General features: G+C 35.5%; 2 protein-coding genes across 5 annotated transcripts in view; one reads left to right on the top strand and one right to left on the bottom strand.

Annotated features, from left to right (window-relative positions):
* ftr84 (finTRIM family, member 84) overlaps window positions 1–21,443 on the top strand; it is a 61,055-nt gene that overhangs the window by 31,697 nt on the left and 7,915 nt on the right. For 2 of the 4 annotated variants that reach the window (XM_073951149.1, XM_073951148.1), the window contains exon 2: window positions 20,743–21,263. In XM_073951149.1, the coding sequence (XP_073807250.1) occupies window positions 21,180–21,263 (84 nt within the window). In that variant the 5' untranslated portion in view covers window positions 20,743–21,179. Of the gene's footprint in view, window positions 1–20,666; window positions 21,264–21,443 lie in introns of those variants that run through there. The other 2 variants (XM_073951147.1, XM_005165370.6) reach the window with 2 other exon arrangements.
* On the bottom strand, window positions 15–11,035 carry tppp2 (tubulin polymerization-promoting protein family member 2). Its single transcript, NM_001326439.1, has 4 exons — window positions 10,898–11,035; window positions 6,466–6,671; window positions 6,231–6,384; window positions 15–2,604 (listed from the first exon to the last, which is right to left on the bottom strand). Exons 2-4 carry the CDS (start codon window positions 6,660–6,662, stop codon window positions 2,410–2,412), a joined length of 546 nt encoding a protein of 181 aa, NP_001313368.1. The 5' UTR covers window positions 6,663–6,671; window positions 10,898–11,035; the 3' UTR covers window positions 15–2,409.

Raw genomic sequence — 21,443 nt, 5'->3', positions numbered from 1 at the left:
TTCCCACATGGTGCTTCATTATTGGACTTTATTTGACTCAGTTCAGTCTGATAGAGATCTCGGTGCAACAAAGCTAAGAAGCTCAAAAAGCACACAATAAAGCTCAGCAAATAGCCAGCACATGTATATAAACCTCTGTGGAAAGAAGGAAGCAGTTAAAATGACACTTCATTCCAAAAATGAAAAGTCCAAGCAAGCATGTTTTGTTTTTAAAAGATGTCTAACAGATGTCTAAACATGGTCATCTTGGCTAAAACATGGCTAAATTTGGGCTGTCAGTGAAAATCTAATAGATGTCTAAGAATGAGAAGCCAACACAAAAAAAGTGTATCAAATCTATTTGTTTTGGCCTATTCTTAGAGATCTATTAGATTTTCACTGACAGCCCAAGTTTAGCCTTGTTTTAGCCAAGTTGTCTACGTTTAAATGTCTATTAGACGTTTCTTAAACACAAAATTGTTTGTCTGTCAATTTGTTTCAAACCTATATGATGTTATTTTTGTGCAAATCACAATAATAATATATTGACCATTTGGCAGAATCAGATATATCTTTTTTGTGTGTGTGTTTAATAGATTTTTGGAACAACGTGAGACTGAATAATTCATTTTGGGATGAAATATGCCTTTAACTGTTAATTTTTGGTTCATTTATATTTATAAATTATGCACATTTTATGAAAGGCAAATGGGAAAAAAACAACAGCTTGTTAGGGCTGCACGATTAATCTAAAAAAGATTGTGATCTCGATTTGACCCCCTCACACAATCTTAATTCAGCAGCGATTCAGCCAATTATATTTTAAAGTACGGGAGAAGCATAAAGGAGGTCACACAAGTCTTCACACTGTTTTATATACTTTTTCCAGCAATGTGGACACCTCCAAATGGTTTTAAAAGGGTCACACGAGATGCGTCTGAAAATGCCTAGTACTCAGTAGGTGCATTTGAATTTAAATGAACTACTCGGCCATTAGAAAAGTACGTTCTATACAGTATGAATGTGAGCAGTATGAATGAAACTCGGATGTACTACATCTGCCATTTTGTCATCGACACATTGAGTTGTGTCGCTTCACTCCCGTTTATGAATTCTCTCACAGGGCATCATGGGATAGCGTAGCGTCCATACGATGCGCACTTCAAAATCTCGCTGGAAGAAGCAGGTCATACAGGTACTTCTCGCATACTGATTTTTGAGACCAGATCCCATCAACCGTAAGAGTTAATGCCTTATACAATAAATCTTGATAACAGCCATGTGAAATGCACTAAAAATCAGTATGCGACGGCAGCCATGACATTAGCTGCACTCAGCGGTGAAATTAAAAACAAAAACTGCACACATCATTTAACTATATATTACATTTTAGTTATGATTACGACAAGCATTTGGTGTGTTTTTTCTTTCATAGCAAACACAAAGTGTTGTGCATGAGAATAAATGTTTTACAGTGTCATTACAAGTGCTCTAGAAGCTATAATGTTGAATAAAATGCAAGAGGGAATTTGATAATGACAAATGTCTCATTTTACCAGTAAAAAAATGTCTAATATAGTTGTCCATGACAAATGACAAGCATATGTCTCAAACCTAATATTTAAACTTTAGAATTATAAAAATTTGTATTCTGATGTCATCACTTTACTGTAAATTAACAAACAGGACAAATTTAAAGTCTATTCAATCCACCATCGCATGTCTATACAAGTTTTAGTATTTTATCCAACAGCAAACCTACACACAAGCCTAATATTATTTGTTGTTGTTTCACCATATATTTGAGATAAAATAATAATAATAGCATACTCATATTAGCCTTTATCTACAGAATTGTGAGAAAATTGTGATCTTGATTTTAAGCTAAAAAAATCGTGATCGAATCTCATTTTAGTCAGAATCGTGCAGCCCTACTGCTTGCTACCACGTGAAAAATCACTAACATGATGACAGAATGTACTGTAAAACCCCCTAACAACTCTGTTTTTTTTATATTCAACGGAATGTTTTTGTTTTGCATATTTAACTAATTTACACATTTGACAGTTTTCTTTTAAAGTGACTTGCATTCAAGGTATGTATTTATATCAGTTATATTCCATCATACCTAAATCAGTGTTTTTGAGGTAGCAGCTAGCATGTTTGGACAGAAAGACAAGTTGCTACATGGCGAAAAGATCCAGTGTCATAACAAACGAAAGGGTATTTATAATTTATAACAGCAGCATATTATATTTGAAAAGTAATTGCAGATATAAAAGTGAAAAAAAGATTACAGTTATTGAGCAAGATTTTTGCCAGGGGTTTGCTTTTGCAGGCAAGCCAAGACCTAGCAGCCGAAATTAAAGCAGGAAGACTTCAGACGTACACATTATGTCATGCATTAAGCATTCCTCCCCTTTCATCCATTCATTCGTCCTCTTTTACTTTGCTGTCATAGCTGCCTTGGCCTTTGTATGCAGAGACGTATCCACTGGTGTCAGGGATGTCCGCCCTTCCCTCGCGGCCTTTTCCCTTTCCAGATTCATCAAAACGCTCCTTATGAGACCCGGTGTACTTGCTGGTGTCTGTTAACCTATCCACGGCTGAGGCTTTTGCCACTTTCTGTGGAGGGAAAAAGATGGTGGTTAATGTGCGTGTTTGTTTCTTTAAAAGCAGGTCATATGGGTTTTCAAAACAATATCTCATTTGCGGTTTTTAATGTAGCTGTGTTTTAATGAAAACACAACTCATAAGTTGTTAATGAAAACACTGCATGATAAAGATATTGGGCTCATTGTATTATTTATATTAAATGAATAGGCGAGACAGTGGCGCAGTAGGTAGTGCTGTCGCCTCACAGCAAGAAGGTCGTTGGGTCGCTGGTTCGAAACTCTGCTCAGTTGGCGTTTCTGTGTGGAGTTTGCATGTTCTCCCTGCCTTCGTGTGGGTTTCCTCTGGGTGCTTCGGTTTCCCCCATAGTCCAAAGACATGCGGTACAGGTGAATTGGGTTGATAAATTGTCCGTAGTGTATGAGTGTGTGTGTGAATGTGTGTGTGGATGTTTCCCAGAGATGGGTTGCGGCTGGAAGGGCTGCGTAAAAACTTGCTGGATAAGTTGGCGGTTCATTCCGCTGTTGCGACCCCGGAATAATAAAGGGACCAGCTGACATGAAAATGAATGAATGAATATTAAATGAATATACATGTTCATGAATCATAAACAGAAGAACAATTTTTTAATGTAAATCCTTGGTGAAGCTGTTATGACATCAATTTTGACAATGACTAAATTTTCTGATTCACCGAAGTGTTCAGGTTTTCTAAGTGAAATAAATGTGTACCTGCTCCCTTTCATGTGTAAATGCTGCACAACAATTTCTGTTTTCTTTTTGACATGCTGATTAGTGAATTTTAAAGCATTGGCATGATAGTTTATTTAGTTTGTTTGGCCTGTATTTTATATGTTTATTTTGACAACTGAAAATTTGGATAAAACTCAGAAGTTCTCAACTGCCTCCAGAAGGACATTTTCAGAAGAGAGCCTGGCATTTTGAAGCTGTGCGACAAAAACAGCAACAAAAAGTGTCTTGTTGCACACACAATAATTGAATTGAATATATTTTTGGCCTAATAATATGGCCAGATGGCCTATTTATCTTTACTACATTTATGAAACATAATGGAGCTGAGCCTTTGAAGGGAGTTCATAATATTCCACTGTGTTCTTGGACATAATATATGTCGTTTAGTAATTTATAGGCAGTGGTTATGCAGGGCTGGGACTTTATTCTCAAATCTGATGTTTAGGAAGCATTTGGTCTATCTGGAGCAAAGCTTTTAGAAAGGTCTGAGTTGCTGTAGTTGTTGTACGAATGTTTCATGAATGTGTCCCATTGTTTCTTAAAAGAAACAGTGATTTGCCTTTGACAGGTTTGTTTTAAAGCAATTTTGTTGTATATAAAAAAAAATAATTCTGCTACTTCTCTATGACACATTTGCATAATCTTTCCTGCCACCTCATAAGTGACGTTTAATATTAAACTGATTTCGAGAGGAGCACGTGCACATGATTGACCCAGCTGGCCCACATTAGCTAATCACAATCCTCCAATCAAAGGATCCCAAGTCACTATATATATCCTCATTTCCTTTCTACAACTATCTTCGTCTGGAAGAAAACCCCCTCCTCCCCTTCTTCCACTTTTATCCAGAATGGGTGGCACTGCAGCCCAGTGACTAGCACTGTTGCCTCAAAGCAAGAATACCAATGGCTCTGGGTCCTCGCTAAGCCATTTGGTATTTCTGTGCAGAGTTCGCATGTTCTCCCAGTGTTCGCGTGGGTTTCTCCTGGGTTCCCTGGTTTCCTTCCACAGGAAATATGATTTATATTATAGACAAAATAAGTATTTTTTTCGAAATGTCTTACTATCAGGAAGTTCACCGTAGCATTAGCAGTGGGGGAGTTTTGAGATCGACCTGAGCTCAATCTCCCCTCGCCCTGTGAAAGGGAGGGAGCCCTGATCCTGAGAATCTCTTGAGCTCAGGGCTCTCTCCCAGGACAGCAAGCCAAACAAGCTATGTATAAATCATGAGCTAAGTGTGTATTCTTACAGTCTTTATTTGACAATTTCTTGCTCAGTCCCACATCAGCAGTGAGACACACATGCAATGTACAGTGCCATAATTAACAAGCAATCTCCACTGATGCTGAATAGTAGATTCTGTCAAATGAAGTCATTATTTTTGTTTTATTGCTTCAAAAGTATTTTTGTAGTTTCATAAAATTCCATTACATCACCATGGAGGGTCAGAGAGCTCTCGGATTTTATCAAAAACATCTTAATTTGTGTTCTGAAGATGAATAAAAGTCACATTTAGAACAACATGAGGGTAGTTAATGACATATTTTTGGGTGAACTGTCTTTTTATTCAAAATGTATAGAAGGCCACTTTGGTGAAAGGGGTTTGGATGCAGACTCAGTGCAATTTTAATCTGAGCTGCACGCAATGCTTTTTAATGCCAACACCAGTGGTGTAGGCCTAGTCCTTGCTATACGCACGTATACTCAGCATGCTTACTTTTTTCCATGAGCTGTTTGGGTATTGCCACTTCTGACGATCAATAAATGCGTGTATTCTCAGTATACTCACTTGTTTTTCTAATTAAACTTCCCTAATTTACGTGTAATCACGTCCCCTTTAACTGTATATGAAATGTTGTTTTTTTTTACTTGCATCTTAATTTGTTGCAATTGGTGCATTTTTTGTTTAACTTGAACCGTTTTCGCTCCCTGACGACTGAAGCAGCTGTGAGAAAATTTGGGGAGTTTTTCGAAGACCACGACAAGTCAACTGAATGATGTCTTGCTGAAACATTCAGGTTAATTCATGAAGCAGCATGGGCATTGCTTTAGCCCTCCTATATTTCTATTCAGCACCTGTATCATTTGTACCCCAATGAAAGGGTCATGGAGGAGCCATCGGGTTTCCCCATCTTTTCCCAGTGCTCCCATCATCATCACAGCTGTTTACTTCAGCGAACATGCATCTCTTAACGAACATATCGCTATGTTTATTTCAAAATTAACTATGAGTATAAAACACATTACAGTGCATGTGGTATTAACTATAGCATACATTCGATTCGTTCACAGAATTAAACGACAGAACCATTCTGGGAATGGACTTATTTTAACTGCGTATCAGAGTGAAATCAGAGTAAAAATACCTGTTGTATCATATTTTCTTTTTCCTATTATGACTTATATTATGATAGTGAAATATGTCAAATAGCCTGTACATTTTTATATGTTCATATTTATGCCATTTTGAATGTTAAAATGTGGCAGTTTTATTTATTTAATACATGGGGGCACTGTTAGCTAAACATAAATCATTAAAAAGGTATAGATAGCTAATGAATCAAAGAAACATTGACCTTTGTCGTTTCTTTGCCTACTTTCATTTAAAATTCGGGTCGGGTGTAATAGCACACCATCTTTTTTTTAAGACTACACCCCTGGCCCGCCCCTAGCCCCACCTCTAACCCTAAGTGCATTGTGTCTGACATAGCATTGCTGAAAGATGCAATCTCAGCTTGCATCATAAAATCTGCATCCAGATACTGTTGGAAATTTGACAACCTGTTTTTTAAGCCTCAGACACAATGTTAGAACACATAAAATACCACATGACTTACTTTTTATAGCTTATTTTCCCAAAAACTAATGTAACTGATTTGTACTCACAGTGACACCAATGTTGGTTGGTTCTTTGCCAGCAATGAGGCCATAGAGGAGCTGCACTGCCTCCTCCTGGCTCTTCCCTTTAAAACGTTTCGTAGCCAGTTCGCCCATGGCTTGAGTGAACTGCTCAAATGTGATGACACGTGCTGATTTAACCCTAGCACATAAACATTATACAGTTATTCATCCATTAAAGTGCACAGGATTCAATTAAAAGCTGAAATGACCATACTCATACTTGACTTTGCTGAAGATGATGTCTACGTCTGTGCTGGTGACATTTTTCCCATCGATGACCTTACAGTCTTTACACAGCTTAACAAAGTTTTTCCCGTTCATTTCCTTCCCCGTCGCTTTGGTGTCTCCATGAACTGCAAATTTACGAAATGCCATCTCAACCTCTCCCAGCGATATTTCACCCGAACCCTCAGCCATGCTGCCGATCTGCAATTTTAAAAAGGATGAGTTTTAAACAAGATGCACAAAATATCTTCCAGTGGTGGAAAGAGTACTGAAAATCATACTTAGATAAAATTATAACAAAAATTATAACAAAATGTGGTGCGAGTAAAAGTATCTGTGGCAAATATTACTCAAAGTATGAGTAAAAAGTAGACATTTCAAAAGCACTTGAGAGTAGTGAGTATTACGCTGTAAAAAGCTGATGCGAACATGTATTTTCTGGATGTGTGTGTAAATGTAATATTCTGTAGTGCATCTAGTTCTGTAGTGCATCATACAGTCAACATCCTTCATTTCCTCCTCAGTGACATGCAGTTTAAACAGTCTCTGGGTCATTGCATATAAAGACTTTGGACATCTTTATGGACACTTTTAATGCTTTCTAACTGTTTGCTGCATTTACAAAGCACCCATCTCTTGAGGTTGATCAGTATAATGTTATTTACTACCTATGTGCGATTTAATTAGACGGGAATCACAGGACTTAATTTTCTATTCAGCATAGACAAGAAAAAGTAAAGTATTGGAGTAAAAGTACAGATACTGAACTAAAAATGTACTAGAGGGAAAATGGACTCAGCATATTGGTAAAGATAGATAAATGCTTTAAATAGATTTTTTTTTCCTGCTGGTTGATCCACGTGTGCTATTGGCCATGAATAAACACACACACTTTAGTAGTGTTTATGCTACAGAAAAGACTAAGATGACACGAGTGTGAGTTTTTCAACCATGAAAAAAATAGAACTTCAGAATTGCAATTTGTCAACTAAGATCTAAATATTTCCCTTGAGTTTCATTGTTCTCTGCAGTCCTTTTTATTTGTGGTTTATTAATCAGGAATTATATTAATACACTAAAGTTTTGTATTTCTCTGCATATATTGGTTTTCAGCTTCCAAATATAAAGTTATCATGTTGGCCAAAAGGTAGACAAAATGTTTTGAGGCTATGCTGTAGTATATTTTCTTAGCCACTGCGTCGTCCCCTGTTTAAAATTGCAAAATGTAATTAAGAAATGATTTCATTATAAATCTGTCTTAATTTGTTTTACAGTAAATTGTAAACAGAAAAAAATATTTACATCTTAGACTTGTCATATTCATAAATAGAGAGGATGCATGCATGTGTTCAGATGCATGTATGATGTCAGAGTAGCTTAAAGCCCAAAGTTAGTTAGTTATTGACCATGGATATAGAAAACAGCCACAAAAAAAAACAAAAAAAAAAACTATTGGAGTACAGTCAAGTTAAAAGGGAATGCAACAGCCTTTGTAATAAAACCATAATGGATTCAGGTTTGTTAGATGCTTAAACGCATTTAAACAGACCCACAAATTGATTGTACTGCATTGATAGGTATCCACATAACTTAACATTAGCAAGAGATTATATAATGTAGGCTACTGTGAAGAGCCAATTTAATAGGCCTGTCAGTAGTGCATTGTAACAATCCAATGAAGCTCACAATGATGGAATGTATAAGATTTTATTTTTTAGGTTATGCTGTGTCAGTTTTAAACCTCGTTTATTACAAAGTAGATGATGGGTTAAGCCATTTAAATGTTTTCTAATCTTTTTATCAAAACTTATCTAATCTTTTTATCAAAACTTATCTAGTTATCAGGTCTGTATTTACTATTTATATAATATGATATAATAAATTATAATATAATATAATATATTATAATATAATATAATATAATATAATATAATATAATATAATATAATATAATATAATATAATATAATATAATATAATACTGCATTTTTTTTACTTTTCCAAAACAATGCTTTTTTTCTGCAAATATCATGCAGTTTTATTTATTCACCACTAGAAGGTACTAAAGTGTACCTTTTAACAATTACAACACTGCATGTAAACAGCAGCTTTGCTGTAAGGTTTTATATTTTAAGCTCTGTAAAAACCAATAATATCTGGATGCAGCATATATGATGCAAGCTGAGATTGCATCACTCAGCGATGCAATGCCAAACACAATGCACTCAATAGAGAGATTGACGTCACGGTTATGAGTAGGGTTAGGGGTGGGGTTAGGTGAGCGCATCAAAAAGCATTGGATGCAGCCCAGATTGCACCAGGTCTGCATCCAGACCCCTCTCGTAAAAACACATCCAAACACCTAAACACCTGATCATCTATCATAGCAAACCTTTTTTTCTTGAATGTCAGAAATTTGGTGTCAGTGACCATATTTTCTTGCACAAAGTTGCCACTTAATGTATTTTAAAAATAATAATATAAACAGTTACAGTTTAACTGAAGACTTTAAAGCTTTGTTTATACATCTATACAGCATGACCTCTCGTAATAATGTTTGTGTGTTTGCTGGTATGCACCGACATTAAAGCTGCCGTGGTGCTGTAATGATACACCCAGGATTACTGATGTCCAATACATCTTTCTTGCTTATAAATGTCATGCTAATTGCCGCAGAGAGAGCGAGAGAAAGAGAGAGAGATGTACATTACTTACACTAAAAGCTAAAATGTAATGAGCTCCACTTTACTAAATTAGCTCCAGTCTCTCTCTCTCTCTCTCTCTCTCTTTCTCTCTCTTCTCTCTGAATTATCGAAGTGATGTTCGCACTGTTTTTAATTATATTGGAGAAAAATGCATTTATTCTTTCAGCGTTAAAGTATTAAAAAAAGGAAAAAAAAAAAAATAGGATTGATTTACCTTGGAGAAAATTTTCCGAAAGTTAAAGATGAAATAATGCCGGTATGGGAAGCAATTCATAAACCACTATTGACAAAGCGGGTTCAGTGGATAATACTCCATGGTATTGTTGCTGAAAATGCTTTTGTGTTTATTTTATTTCTGATGTTAGTGATTTATGTCCATTTTGTAATTGTAGAGAAACAATTTTTCATTGTTTTCTTAAATGTGAATGGTTGTTTTTATTATTTGAGTTTTTGAAAGAATTGTTTGTTTTGTTTTGAGAAATTTTCTCTGATGTTTGTTTCGTTTTGGGAGTAAAAATTGGGAGAAAAAACAAATGTTTGTAAAATAGTAAATTATTTGGAAGGAAAAGCGAAAATAACAATTTACATAACAAGAAAAAGGGAAAATTGAACAAAGATGTTCTATAGTTTTTTAAAAATGCAAAATAAGGACTAGAATATGCCTAGAATTTAATTATAGATTGATGGACAATAATGAAAGATATTTGGAGTTGAGATGGAAAGATGTGTACTGTTATAGGTGAAAGTGTATCTTTTTCTGAATTGTTTAAAAAAATTGTCAAAACCTTGTCATGTTGGCAATTGTCAAAATTGTCATAAATGTTTTTTTAATGATTATATACTCATTGTATTTCAATTGCCTTTTAAAAAGGCAAAATAAAGTTTTGTTAAATCTTAAAAAATCTCTCTCTCTCGCTCTCTCTTTCTCTCTCTCTCTCTTAAAAACTTGTAGAGTGGCTATTAAAGAGAAAATATAGAGATTTTGGAATTTTTATATTGCTTTGATTCAGTCTAAAATCATAATGGAATATAAATTTCATCAACTCACAGGGAATTTACTTGAACTATTTTCAATATACAGTAAACTGTGTGTGATGAAGTTTTATGTATGCTTTGTGAAGATGGTATTATTTTATTGTTGATGTTTGATGATCTGATGGTGTTTTGCTCTCTGAGGTTTAAATCTTAATTAAAGTTTTGTTTTTTTTTTTAATTCCTTGTCTCTTTCTTCATCTATAATATTGGGTATTTCAAATCTGTAAAACTAAATAAGCATCTTAAAATAAGCATGTTTTTCTTTCTTTTTATAATATTGGGTATTTTAAATCTTTAAAATTACAATTATAGCATCTTAATCTTAACTTTTGGGCAGCATGAAAGAATCAAGGATATGAAAGAATAGAACATAAGAAAATACTGAATCAAAATACCTCAAAAATAAACAAATCTCTTGCATTTTTAGAAATGAGCAGGCTCTTGCAATCATCCATATATTTCTTCATCGCATAAATGTAACAAGCAGCTTCTTTATGCTCTATTCTTTCATTTTCATTCTGTCTGTTAAGCATATTTCCCATGTTCTATTGACCTCAACAAACAAGCGTTAAGTATACCTCGTGCATAATTTAAAACTCTTTTTGACCTTGTAGACACTGCATACAGAAAACACTTCCGGATGGGTGTGTGTTATTCTTGAGTGAATGAGCAGGAGAGATTAGCCTACCTGACAGAGGTGGACAGTCTTGGATGCTGATGCTAAGCTGCTCCGAAAGGATGCTGAATGTGGGTGTGTGTTGTTGCTCCGTCTTCCTGTCTGCCTCTTCTAAGTGCGTGTATGCGTGTGTGTGTGTGTGTGTAGAATGACGTAAAGTTGAGGGGAGGAGAGAGAGCACAGCCCAGCACTGATGACATCATTTGCTCTTCTCTCTCTTTTCTTTCTGGCACACGTCCTCTTGTCTTCCCTCTTTTTTTCTGCCTTTGTGACCCTTTTCTTTGTCCTCTGCTGACTAGATATTACTTAGCTTTTTGTTTACTCTTCATCTTTGTTTTTCTTTCCTCCTCCTGTCCTTGCTTTTGTCTCTCGCTCTCTCTCCTGCCACGCCCTTTTCCATCAGTCCCTTCAGAGGGTTATAGTGATCTGCACACACATGTGCACGCATGTTGTTGCTGTGATGCTCCAAATGTTATTTACTCTAATGGCTTCTGTGCATTTCTGTCTAATGCGACTCACCACTTACCGATAACGCAAGCACTTAGAGAAAGACACACTCAGGGATAATGTGACTTGCCTTGAGTAGAGAAACAGTAGATGTAGTTTCTGTCCACATATTTTGTGCTTTCTAGGATATTGCATTAAAGGAATAGTTCACTCAAAACGGACAATTCTATAATAGTTAACACACCCTTTACTTGGATCAAACCGCTTTTACTTTCTTTCTTGTGTTGAACACAAAATAACACATTTTGATGTCAGCTGAAAAAAATGTAACCATTGACTTCCATATTTGTTTTTCCTACACTCTCGGAAAAAAGGTACACAAGCTGTCATTGGAGTGGGACCTTTTTAAAAGACACACATTTGTACTTAAAAATAATATATTTGGACCTAAAAAATTTAAGAGGTACACTTTTGTACTTTTTAGGTATTAATATGTACCCTTAAGTTATTACCATGGACCCTTTAGGTACAAGTGTGTATTTGAACCCCAGAAAGGGTTTGCTCATGTACCTTTATTTCCGAGAGTGTACTATGGAAGTCAGTGGTTTTCTTTCTTCAAAATATCTTCTGTGTTCAACAGAATAAAGAAAACAATATAAGGTTTAAAACCACTTAAGGGTGAGTAAACTTGTTATTTTCTTTGGGTGAACTATCCCTTTAAAAGCCAAGAATGGAGAGTCAAGATGCCATACATTTTCAAATGTACATAACAACATACTTTTAACTAAGTTGTATTGAAGGTTTTTTCTAGCACAGGTAAAAAAAAATTAGGTTAGAAGTAAATTTTAAAGTGAATAACTTCATTTAAGTTAAATTTAAAACTTGTGGTGGAAAGAACGCTAGCTTTCATACATGCAAATGTTCTTGAAATAACTGGAATTTGGTCAAGTTGCAGTTATTACGAGAACATTTGTGTGCATGAAAGCCCTAGCTTTGTTTCTGTCACAAGGTGGTAATTTAAAGCGCACCTATGATGAAAATCATCTTTTGTAAGTTGTTTGGACAGAACTGTGTGTAGGTATAGTTTGTCCAGAGTCATATTGGGGTAATAAATACACAATAAGTGTTTTTTTTTAATTTCCTGATGTTTAAATAGGATCCAAATTCCTCCCATTTTGAGACCGACTGCAACTTGATGTAGGAATGTGGTTTCCCCGCCCACCGAATTGATTGACAGCTGCATATTAACATGTCCCCGTAGTAACGGAGTATACTAGTAAAGCAGTATACTGTGATCATAACAGATAAACATAAAAGGGACTAAGCCAAAAAGAAAAGAAATGAGTGAACATAACGGATACTCCATACAGCAGTGGATATTAACATTTATCCTGTCACATTTGCCGTGCAAAAACAGTGCATGGTTATACGCGTGTGCTGTGTGTGTGTGTGTGCGTACATGTACTTCGTGAGGACATTGTGTGCGACTCATCGTTGCAACTTCACAACAAATACATCAATAAACCATTGGGAAAGTTCTTACTGTATTATTTTTCACAAACATTACATGAGATCTGCTTCCTTCATGTCTGTCACTGTGCTGTTTATCTGACACAGCCGAGGCGGAAATTGAGGCACACTTTGACTGGCACTTGGGAACGGTGGGCAGAAAGGACTTGCATTAAAGGCAAAGGCAACAAACACAGCTACATTGTGTCCAGAGCAAAAAACATAATATAATATTATATTTTATTAAATATATGATAGCACTTCATCATATCACATTTGAGAATGTGATTTTGTATGGGTGTTTCCCAGTATTGGGTTGCAGCTGGAAGGATCTGCATTGTGTAAAACATATGCTGGAATAGTTTTCATACCACTGTGGTGACCCCTAATGAATAAGGCACTAAGCCAAAGAAAAATTAATGAAAAAATGTTTTTGACTTGATATGGACATTAATTATACAGATTTTGGAGATTGTAGAGCAGAGAGATGATTATAATAATGATTAAGTGCCAGTAATAATTTATGGTTTCTGAAGAAATTTGTAAATCTAAAACTAAAGAATCTGAAAATAAATATTTTACATTGAGTACATACATTTTACAGTATTAAGTTTATTTGTTTATTTTTTATTGTGTTTTGATCAAGTAAATGCAAGCTTGGTAAGATGTGATGCAAAAAAATTACAGATCCCAAACTTTTGACTGGTATTAAATCCACATGCAATGATCAAGAAACATTTTTTTAGTAATGTAAGATAATGATAGAAACATTTAGCTGGATGGGGATGATTGGGAGGCCATGATGGGTATGAGGGCCAATGGAGAGAATTTGGTCAGGACACCAAGGTTACATCCCATAGAATTTTCAATGACAACAGAGAGTCAAGACCTCGATTTATTGTCTCATCTGAAAGGCAGTGCTCACTGATAGTATACTGTCCTCTTCACTATACTGGGGCATTTGGACCCATACAGACCACAGAATGAACATCTACTGCTAACCACACTAACACCACTTGCAACACCAATAAAGTTTTCCCGTGTGGTCTCCTGTCCAGGTACTGACCAGGCTCAACCCTGCTTAACTTAAGTGAGTAACTGGTCTTGGGTGGTCTAGGGCAGGGGTTCCCAAACTTATCAGCCCGCGAACCCACAATAACAATGCCAGTGACTCATGACCCCAATATCCTCTGAGGTGGTTATAAGTACAGAAACCTTGCATGCAATGGTGCACACACACCCATAGACCCAAGTCTATTCTTTGTTGAATTTTTTAAACCTATGTCAGTGTTGTAAATGTGCCAGAAAGTTTAACCTGGTGTTATAAAATCAATCTGCTGCATCTGAGCTATTGCAGTGTCTTTAATATAACGTAATTATCCCAGGGGTCACAATCCAATAGAACTAATAGCTATAAACTACTATAGTACCTATACAGTATTTAGTAACTATAAACAACAATTTTTTTTTTCTTTTCAGTAGGTTATGGACAAAATATGGTAATACTTATGGTTTAATAAAAATAAATAGATTTTCCTGCAACCCCTGGGGGGGTCCTGACCCCCACTTTGAGAACCACTGGTCTAGGGTGGTATGCCTTTGGCAATAGCTAGGAAACTATATTTTTGCTAGCATTTTACAAGCATTACATTTCACTTAATTTTGCAATCGATTATGCAGCTTATTAAAATAAAGCACAAAATACAAAATGCATTGCAATAAACGGCACGGATGAACATAAGTAGCATTTTGCACGTGATATAATCAGTCTACTTTAGTATTTATATTTGATTTAAGTACAATCCATTTTTATTTGAGGCAGTACATCCATTTAAACCAGAAATTACCTTGAATAATGAACAAACCTTCCACAGATTTGCTGTATAAGAGCTCCCTCTACAGTGTGCTGGAAGCAGAGCATGTGACATACATTGGCTACAAAGAGCAAGAAGATGGATGAATTCTGAAGGTCAAAATCATTAAAAACCTCCATTCGGCCGTTGTGGTTTGTTTTGTTTTTTTTGATGCTAAAGATAACAAGCTGGCAAAAGCTTTATAAATATTTACCCACGTACACCAGAGTCTCATACAGAATGACAAATGGGAAAAGCACTCTAAAAGATGTTTGAGCCGTGTACATATTTTGAGAGCAGTGGAGGCAAGAGCTCAAAACTGTTTAATTCTAAAGGCATGAATATAGGAGCATTCAGAAACGGTGCTTTTATTCACAAACTAACCAAACAGTTTACTAATAATGTTTCGATTTTGAAATGAGTAAATTGTTAAAATTGTTTGAACGCATTAAAACATCCTGAAGTCTGGTTGCGATGGAGCTGGGTAAATCATTCCGTCAATATTCTGGTCCCTGTGAACACAAGCATTTAACTGCTTCATATAAGAGAAAGGATCATTAGCAACAAAGCAACGGAGTATGCATGCAGTGTTCACTTCATAGGGAGTATTATGTAATGTGTGCAAAAATGTGTGTTTTCCCTGAAGTGCAGGTCTGGCACCTCATCCAGATGGTGGCTCAGCATCCTTTATCGCTCCCACCCGGACACCATTGTGAATGCACATGGAAGCAGAAATAATATAATTATTATTTCCACTTTATGTTTAAGTTTCAGAGCACAAGACTTCCAGTTTCAAACAAATTGCTACCTACACTATAATTGAGAAATGTGATCTTGGACCACAAATCTGCACAGTTACATTATATACATTGTATGCTTCAGATTGATAGATTTTTCAGTAACACTTTATAATAACTACACACTAGTATGAATCATTTATTAAGCTTTAGCAAACAGTGAATTCATTATTTGTTAAGCATTAACCCTACGTTAATAAACATAAGCAGTTTATAAATGCAGATACAAAAGCTCTATTATTCTTGACATACAAGCACATGTATAATGTGCTTAATGATTGTGTTTTCATACTTTGTTGATTATTATTTTTCATTACTAAATTAAGTATTGCATCATTTACAAACCAGTTATTTGAGGGAAGTTGCTGGTTTTTAAAGATTATTCAGAATGAGTTAGTAAATGATTAATAAGCTATTGAAATTAACATGCATATCTTATTTTTCGGGCATATAATTATCGGTAATGTGTATGTTAATAAATGCTTTATTAACACAACTTCATGTAATTTTGTGACCTAATCTAAAGTGAGGACTATATTACTATTTTATAAATCCCTTATAAATTACAATTAAAGGCTTAGTGATATTATAAACAGGAAAAAAGAAAATAAACGACTTCATTCATTTCTATTCATTTGAAGACACACAAATGAAACCGTATCAAATGAAAAAATAAATCTTTGCAACCTTAAATTAAAATTACTGTTATTCGCTAAATAACATAATATGTTGTTAAATTATTATATTGTTGTTGTTTTATCCAATTTTTACAGTAATATATTTTTTTTAGATAGGATTGCAGAGATATTTATAAACCATAAATAGTCCTCATTTTAAATTAGATCACAAAACTGCATGAAGTTGTGTTAATAAAGCATTCGTTAACATACATATTAACCATTACTATACACCTAAATAAAAAGATATATAAATGTTGATTTCAATAGTTTATTAATCATTTACTTACTCATTCTGAGTGATCTTAAAAACCCTGAACTAAGTACACATGGTTTGTAAATAATGCAATACTAAATAAGGTCAAGAAAAATAAATCATTAACAGGGTATGAAAACACTATCATTAAACACATTATACGTGTGCTTTTAAGTTAAGAATAGAGGATTTGTATCTGCAGTTATAAACTGCTTACTAACGTTTCTTAATGGGGTCAATGCTTTACAAATAATGAATTCACTATATGCTAATGCTTAATAAATAATTCATATTGTTTAGTTATTATAAAGTGTTACCAATTTTTCTTTTATACTAAAATCTTTAGGATATTGAGTAAACAACATGTTCCATAAAGATAATAGATTTCCTGGCCTATACTGAAATTAGTACTGTCAATTATTAAGTTGCACAGCTAATAGCTTAATTTTATTTTATTTTTGCAGTATTTAGATTTTTTGTTATATCTTTCGAACCCTTCAATTTCTGATTTTCAAATTGTTACACATCTGACAAATATTGTCATATCCTAACAAACTGTCAGCTTTCAGATGATGTATAAATCTCAATTTCCAAATAAATGACATTTATTTTGTGGTCTAAAATAAGCTGGATACTAAAACAGATGAAAACTATTAAAGTCATTTGTCAAGTTAAACTAATGAAAGTAAAACACACACACACACACACACACACACACACACACACACACACACACAGGGTTTTCTAGTTTGTTTTTACCAATTTAGGCAAAAGTCTCAGGCTGGATTGTCCTTCCACTTCTCTATATCTACTCACTAATATTTCATGTCACATTTAAGCATTTAGCTGATTGCGTTTTCCAAAGCAACTTACAAAAAAAGACACAAAACAATTTAAAAAAGAACAAACAATCTTTGTGCACAATGCGGTTCGTTCATTAGGCAAATAGAAAACCACTCAAGAGAACAAAGCCAGAGTTTGTTTGTGTGTAATGGTTTTGGTGGTTTACTATGACAGAAAGGCATATAATGACATGGGTATGACATAGGAATTTCAAGGTGGTTTACGAGGACCTTTAAAATCTGCTGGTTTCATCTGTGGGTTGGGTTTTAGGGTGGGTGTATAATACATTATGCCACAATTTAAAATACATTAAATAAAATAAACCCTTATATATATATATATATATATAGAGCGCTTTTCTGGACACTCTAATCGCTTTACATCCTTTTTTTGGTGGGGGGGGGGGGGTGCAGCATCCACCTGGATGACATGACAGCAGCCATTTTGTGCTAGACAGCACACCACACACCAGCTGATTGGTGGAGAAGAGACAGAGCGATGAGGCCAGTTAAAATAGGGGGGTAGTTAGGAGGCCATGATGGCCATTGGGCAAATGGGATTTTTGATGACCACAGAGAGTCAAGACCTCGATTTAACATCTCATCCGAAAGACAAATAAACGACCAATAACAACGTGTGTGTGTGTGTGTGTGTGTGTGTGTGTGTGTGTGTGTGTGTGTGTGTGTGTGTGTGTGTGTGTGTGTGTGTGTGTGTGTGTGTGTGTGTGTGTGTGTGTGTGTGTGTGTGTGTGTGTTAAATATGTGTGTGTAAGCCTTGGATTAACAGTGCTGGGTGGCTTAGTAGAAAAGTTGTGCTTTCAGCTGCACCAGAGATGATATTTTCTCAGAGGGGATATGAGGGGATTTAGCCCTCATTGCTCAATACGTAACTTTAGCTGTTTAGAGGAAGTATGTATTTGTAGCGGTGAATGCAGTGGTAATCTTAAAAGTCAGCTTCAAAACTTTCAATTTAATTCTGGCCACAACTGGGAGTAAGAGCAGGAGGGGTGAAGACCATTCTCTTCAGCTGATTTGTGACTGCCATCTTAGTTGTTGTCATGGACCCTATAGTAGCACAATAATGTTGTGTTTAACCGATGGATTTGCAGTGGTTACAATAGTGTTACAGTACTAAAACTGCAAATATGAAATACTCATTCTGAGATGTTAAATCAAATTATTTTATTTTTTAAATAATGGCTCTTCTCCCATTTTCCACCTTAAAATCTCTCTGAAGAGCTGTCATTGTGAACCTGTGCTGAGTTTCCCAAGCAGTTTGACCTTCACTCTTCTCTCTCACGTCCAGCATGTGTGTTTGTTTGTGTGTTACCAGCATGATACTAGGCTTGGTGTTTACAGTACACCCTGTGCCATCATTGTTTACTCACAGAATGCCAGCACTGAACTGGGCCAATTTATTCCAACCAGTTTCCATATTTACAGACAAAACAGTCTCTCATTTCACTGCAGTGCATCTTTGCAATCCCACACACACACAGAAAGAGAGAAAGAGAGAGAGAGTAGGTGGCTTGGCTACCTGCGAGTTTTAATTGTTAGAATTTGAACAGTAAGAAGTTTAAAGCAATGTAAAAAATGTTGGCTTGCACAGAATTCTCAATTCTTCCATGTTGTCCCAACAGTAATTGATTAAGTTAACCAAATTGTTTTTACAAATTTAAGTGGGTTGAACATAAAATAATTAAGTTGTCTCTAAAAAAAAAACTCAGGAATTGTGTTGATTCAGCTCATTTTTAAATAAGTAGTTTGAAGAAGCAGCAATTTCTTTATTTTTTTTAACATTTTTTTTATTATTATTATTTTTTTGTTCATGCTAAAATAAAAAAAAATTGTTTTCATGTTCAAACCTATTATGACTTAGACAAGATCACACCAGAGGAGTTTTTCAAATCCTTACTAATATTCTGATTGCAGCACACACACATTAGGAGAATCTTAGATTTTTTTTCTTTTAAATCTCAAACTTTCTCTTCTAACACTACAATATTTGAAAATCACAGAGCGTCACTCACTATAAGAGGTTATTCAGGCTGTGTGATGAACTTCTTGCACATTCTCATTAACAGTTACATTTAAAAACACCTAAGCCTTACTTTCAAATTTTTTTCTAATCCACGCTATTTATCTTCTTTTTGTTGTTGTTTTTTTCTTACTACAAACAATTTGATACCACCATTTGTCAGTTGTCGTACACTTTTTTTTCACACATTCCATAATCATGTTGTTATGTTGTTTCTTGACTATTGTAAATGATGCAGTAATGTAATCATACTGTAGTTGTGTTCAAAAGTGTACGTTTGATATGATCTAGTGATCCCAATTTGTATGAGTGCATATCTGGAGGTGCAACATCAGGGGATTGTACAATGGTGGTGGCTTAACTCTAGATTACAGGATTAGTGGTGTAAAGTAACAAATTACAAATACTCAAACTGCTGTAATTGAGTATTTTTTCTTTAGGAATTGTAATTTACTTAGTATTTTTAAAAATGTGTTCTTTTACTTTCCCCTAAGTACATTTTTAGTGCTGTATCAGTACTTTTACTCCACTACTTTTCTTCAACTCGCAGTCATTACTTTACTTTTTCTTGTCTATGGGAATTAGAAAACGTCCAATTTCAAACAACCAAATATTAATGTCTAATGATGTTACAGCTTGATGTTCTGTGCACGTTAAAACTACGACGTTTATTAGATGTTGTATTTTGGTTGCCATACCTGACAAATAAATGTCAGTATTTGACATCAATATGATGTTGGTTTAAGATGTTGGCTCGACGTTGGATTTTGGTCACTTTCCAACACAACCTAAAATCAACCAAATATCAACGTCATTTGACATCATTATTGGACATTAAAATAACAGTGTCCTTAAGACACTGGTCAGCTGACCTCACAACCTAAATCCAACCTAATAATAACGTTTTATGACATTGTGTGTCTGCTGAGCAAGAATTAAATGCACTACAGAATGTTACGTTTACACATCCACAAATTAGATACAAATCAGCTTTTTACAGCGTGATACTCACTACTCTTGAATACTTTTGAAAGGTCTACGTTTACTCATACTCTAAGTAATATTTACAACAGATACTTTTACTCTACTTGCACTACATTTTTAGGTAAGTATTGATACTTACTTGAGTTTGATTTTTTAGTACTCTTTCCACCACTGGGGATTAGTTACAAGTTAAAAAGAAACAAACCAGTGCAATCTGGCTTTGGTTGTATCATGATACTATGATGCTGACCATCAGTGACTTTCTGTAAGATATTTGGCTCAGAAACCCTCATGCCAGCTCATCTCGTGTTTACACACATGCTCAGCTCACTTCAGCACCTCCACCCTCAGCGTTCATATAAATGCAGGTGTGTTCCTGCTTTATGTGCTCTTTCAGTTCACCTGTTTTTTTAAAGCATGGCCGAAATCGACTACACCTGTCCTCTCTGCGCAGACACCCACCGGGACCCCGTCACCATCCCATGTGGAGACACCTTCTGCCTGGAGTGCATTAAGATCTACTGGGACCATTCTGACCACCTCGGCGTGTACAGTTGTCCGCAGTGCCAGACCACCTTCACTCCTCGTCCCATCCTCAGACGTAATGCTCCCCACATAGGAAACCCAGAGCCTCAGCCGCCTCCTCGGGACCCCAACCCGTTTCCTTACTTCAAGCGTGACGCACTGTGTGATTTCTGCACTGGTCGTCGAAGCAAAGCGGTGAAGTCCTGTCTGGTGTGTTTGGCTTATTACTGCGAGACGCACATTAAGCCCCATTACGAGTCGACCACATTTAAACGGCATAAGCTTGTGGATGAGACGGGACACCTAGATAGGAAGATCTGCCCACAGCATGAAAAAGGCTTGGAGCTTTTCTGTCGTTCTGATCAGATGTGCATCTGTGTGCTGTGTACAGTCAGAGAACATCGCAGCCACAACATAGTCAGTGCAGATGATGAACGCACAGAGAAACAGGTGAGATGCGAAGAGATTATATTTGTTGCGAATAAACTTCAAAAGGTGTTACATGGATCATATTGGAGAAGTCCTATTACACAAATGTGTGTTTTCTCTGTCAGTGTTGTTTTAGGGAGAAATTTTAACTGGAATAAACTGGAAGATTCATAGACATCAAATCTAGGAAAGTTGTCCAAA

Source organism: Danio rerio, chromosome 5 (genome assembly GCF_049306965.1).
Source record: "Danio rerio strain Tuebingen ecotype United States chromosome 5, GRCz12tu, whole genome shotgun sequence".
NCBI lineage: Eukaryota > Metazoa > Chordata > Actinopteri > Cypriniformes > Danionidae > Danio > Danio rerio.
The sequence above is the reverse complement of the archived record's forward strand: the minus strand, read 5'-3'. Positions and strand labels throughout refer to the sequence as shown.

What these genes read in the sequence shown, in the direction of transcription:
- tppp2 (NM_001326439.1), bottom strand. Translation starts at nt 6,662, where the DNA reads ATGGCTGAGGGTTCGGGTGAAATATCGCTGGGAGAGGTTGAGATGGCA. An exon ending in ATCATCTTCAGCAAAGTCAA is followed by an intron (nt 6,385 to 6,465) that starts GTATGAGTATGG and finishes TTTATGTGCTAG; the next exon opens with GGTTAAATCAGCACGTGTCA. An exon ending in CAACCAACATTGGTGTCACT is followed by an intron (nt 2,605 to 6,230) that starts GTGAGTACAAAT and finishes TTCCCTCCACAG; the next exon opens with AAAGTGGCAAAAGCCTCAGC.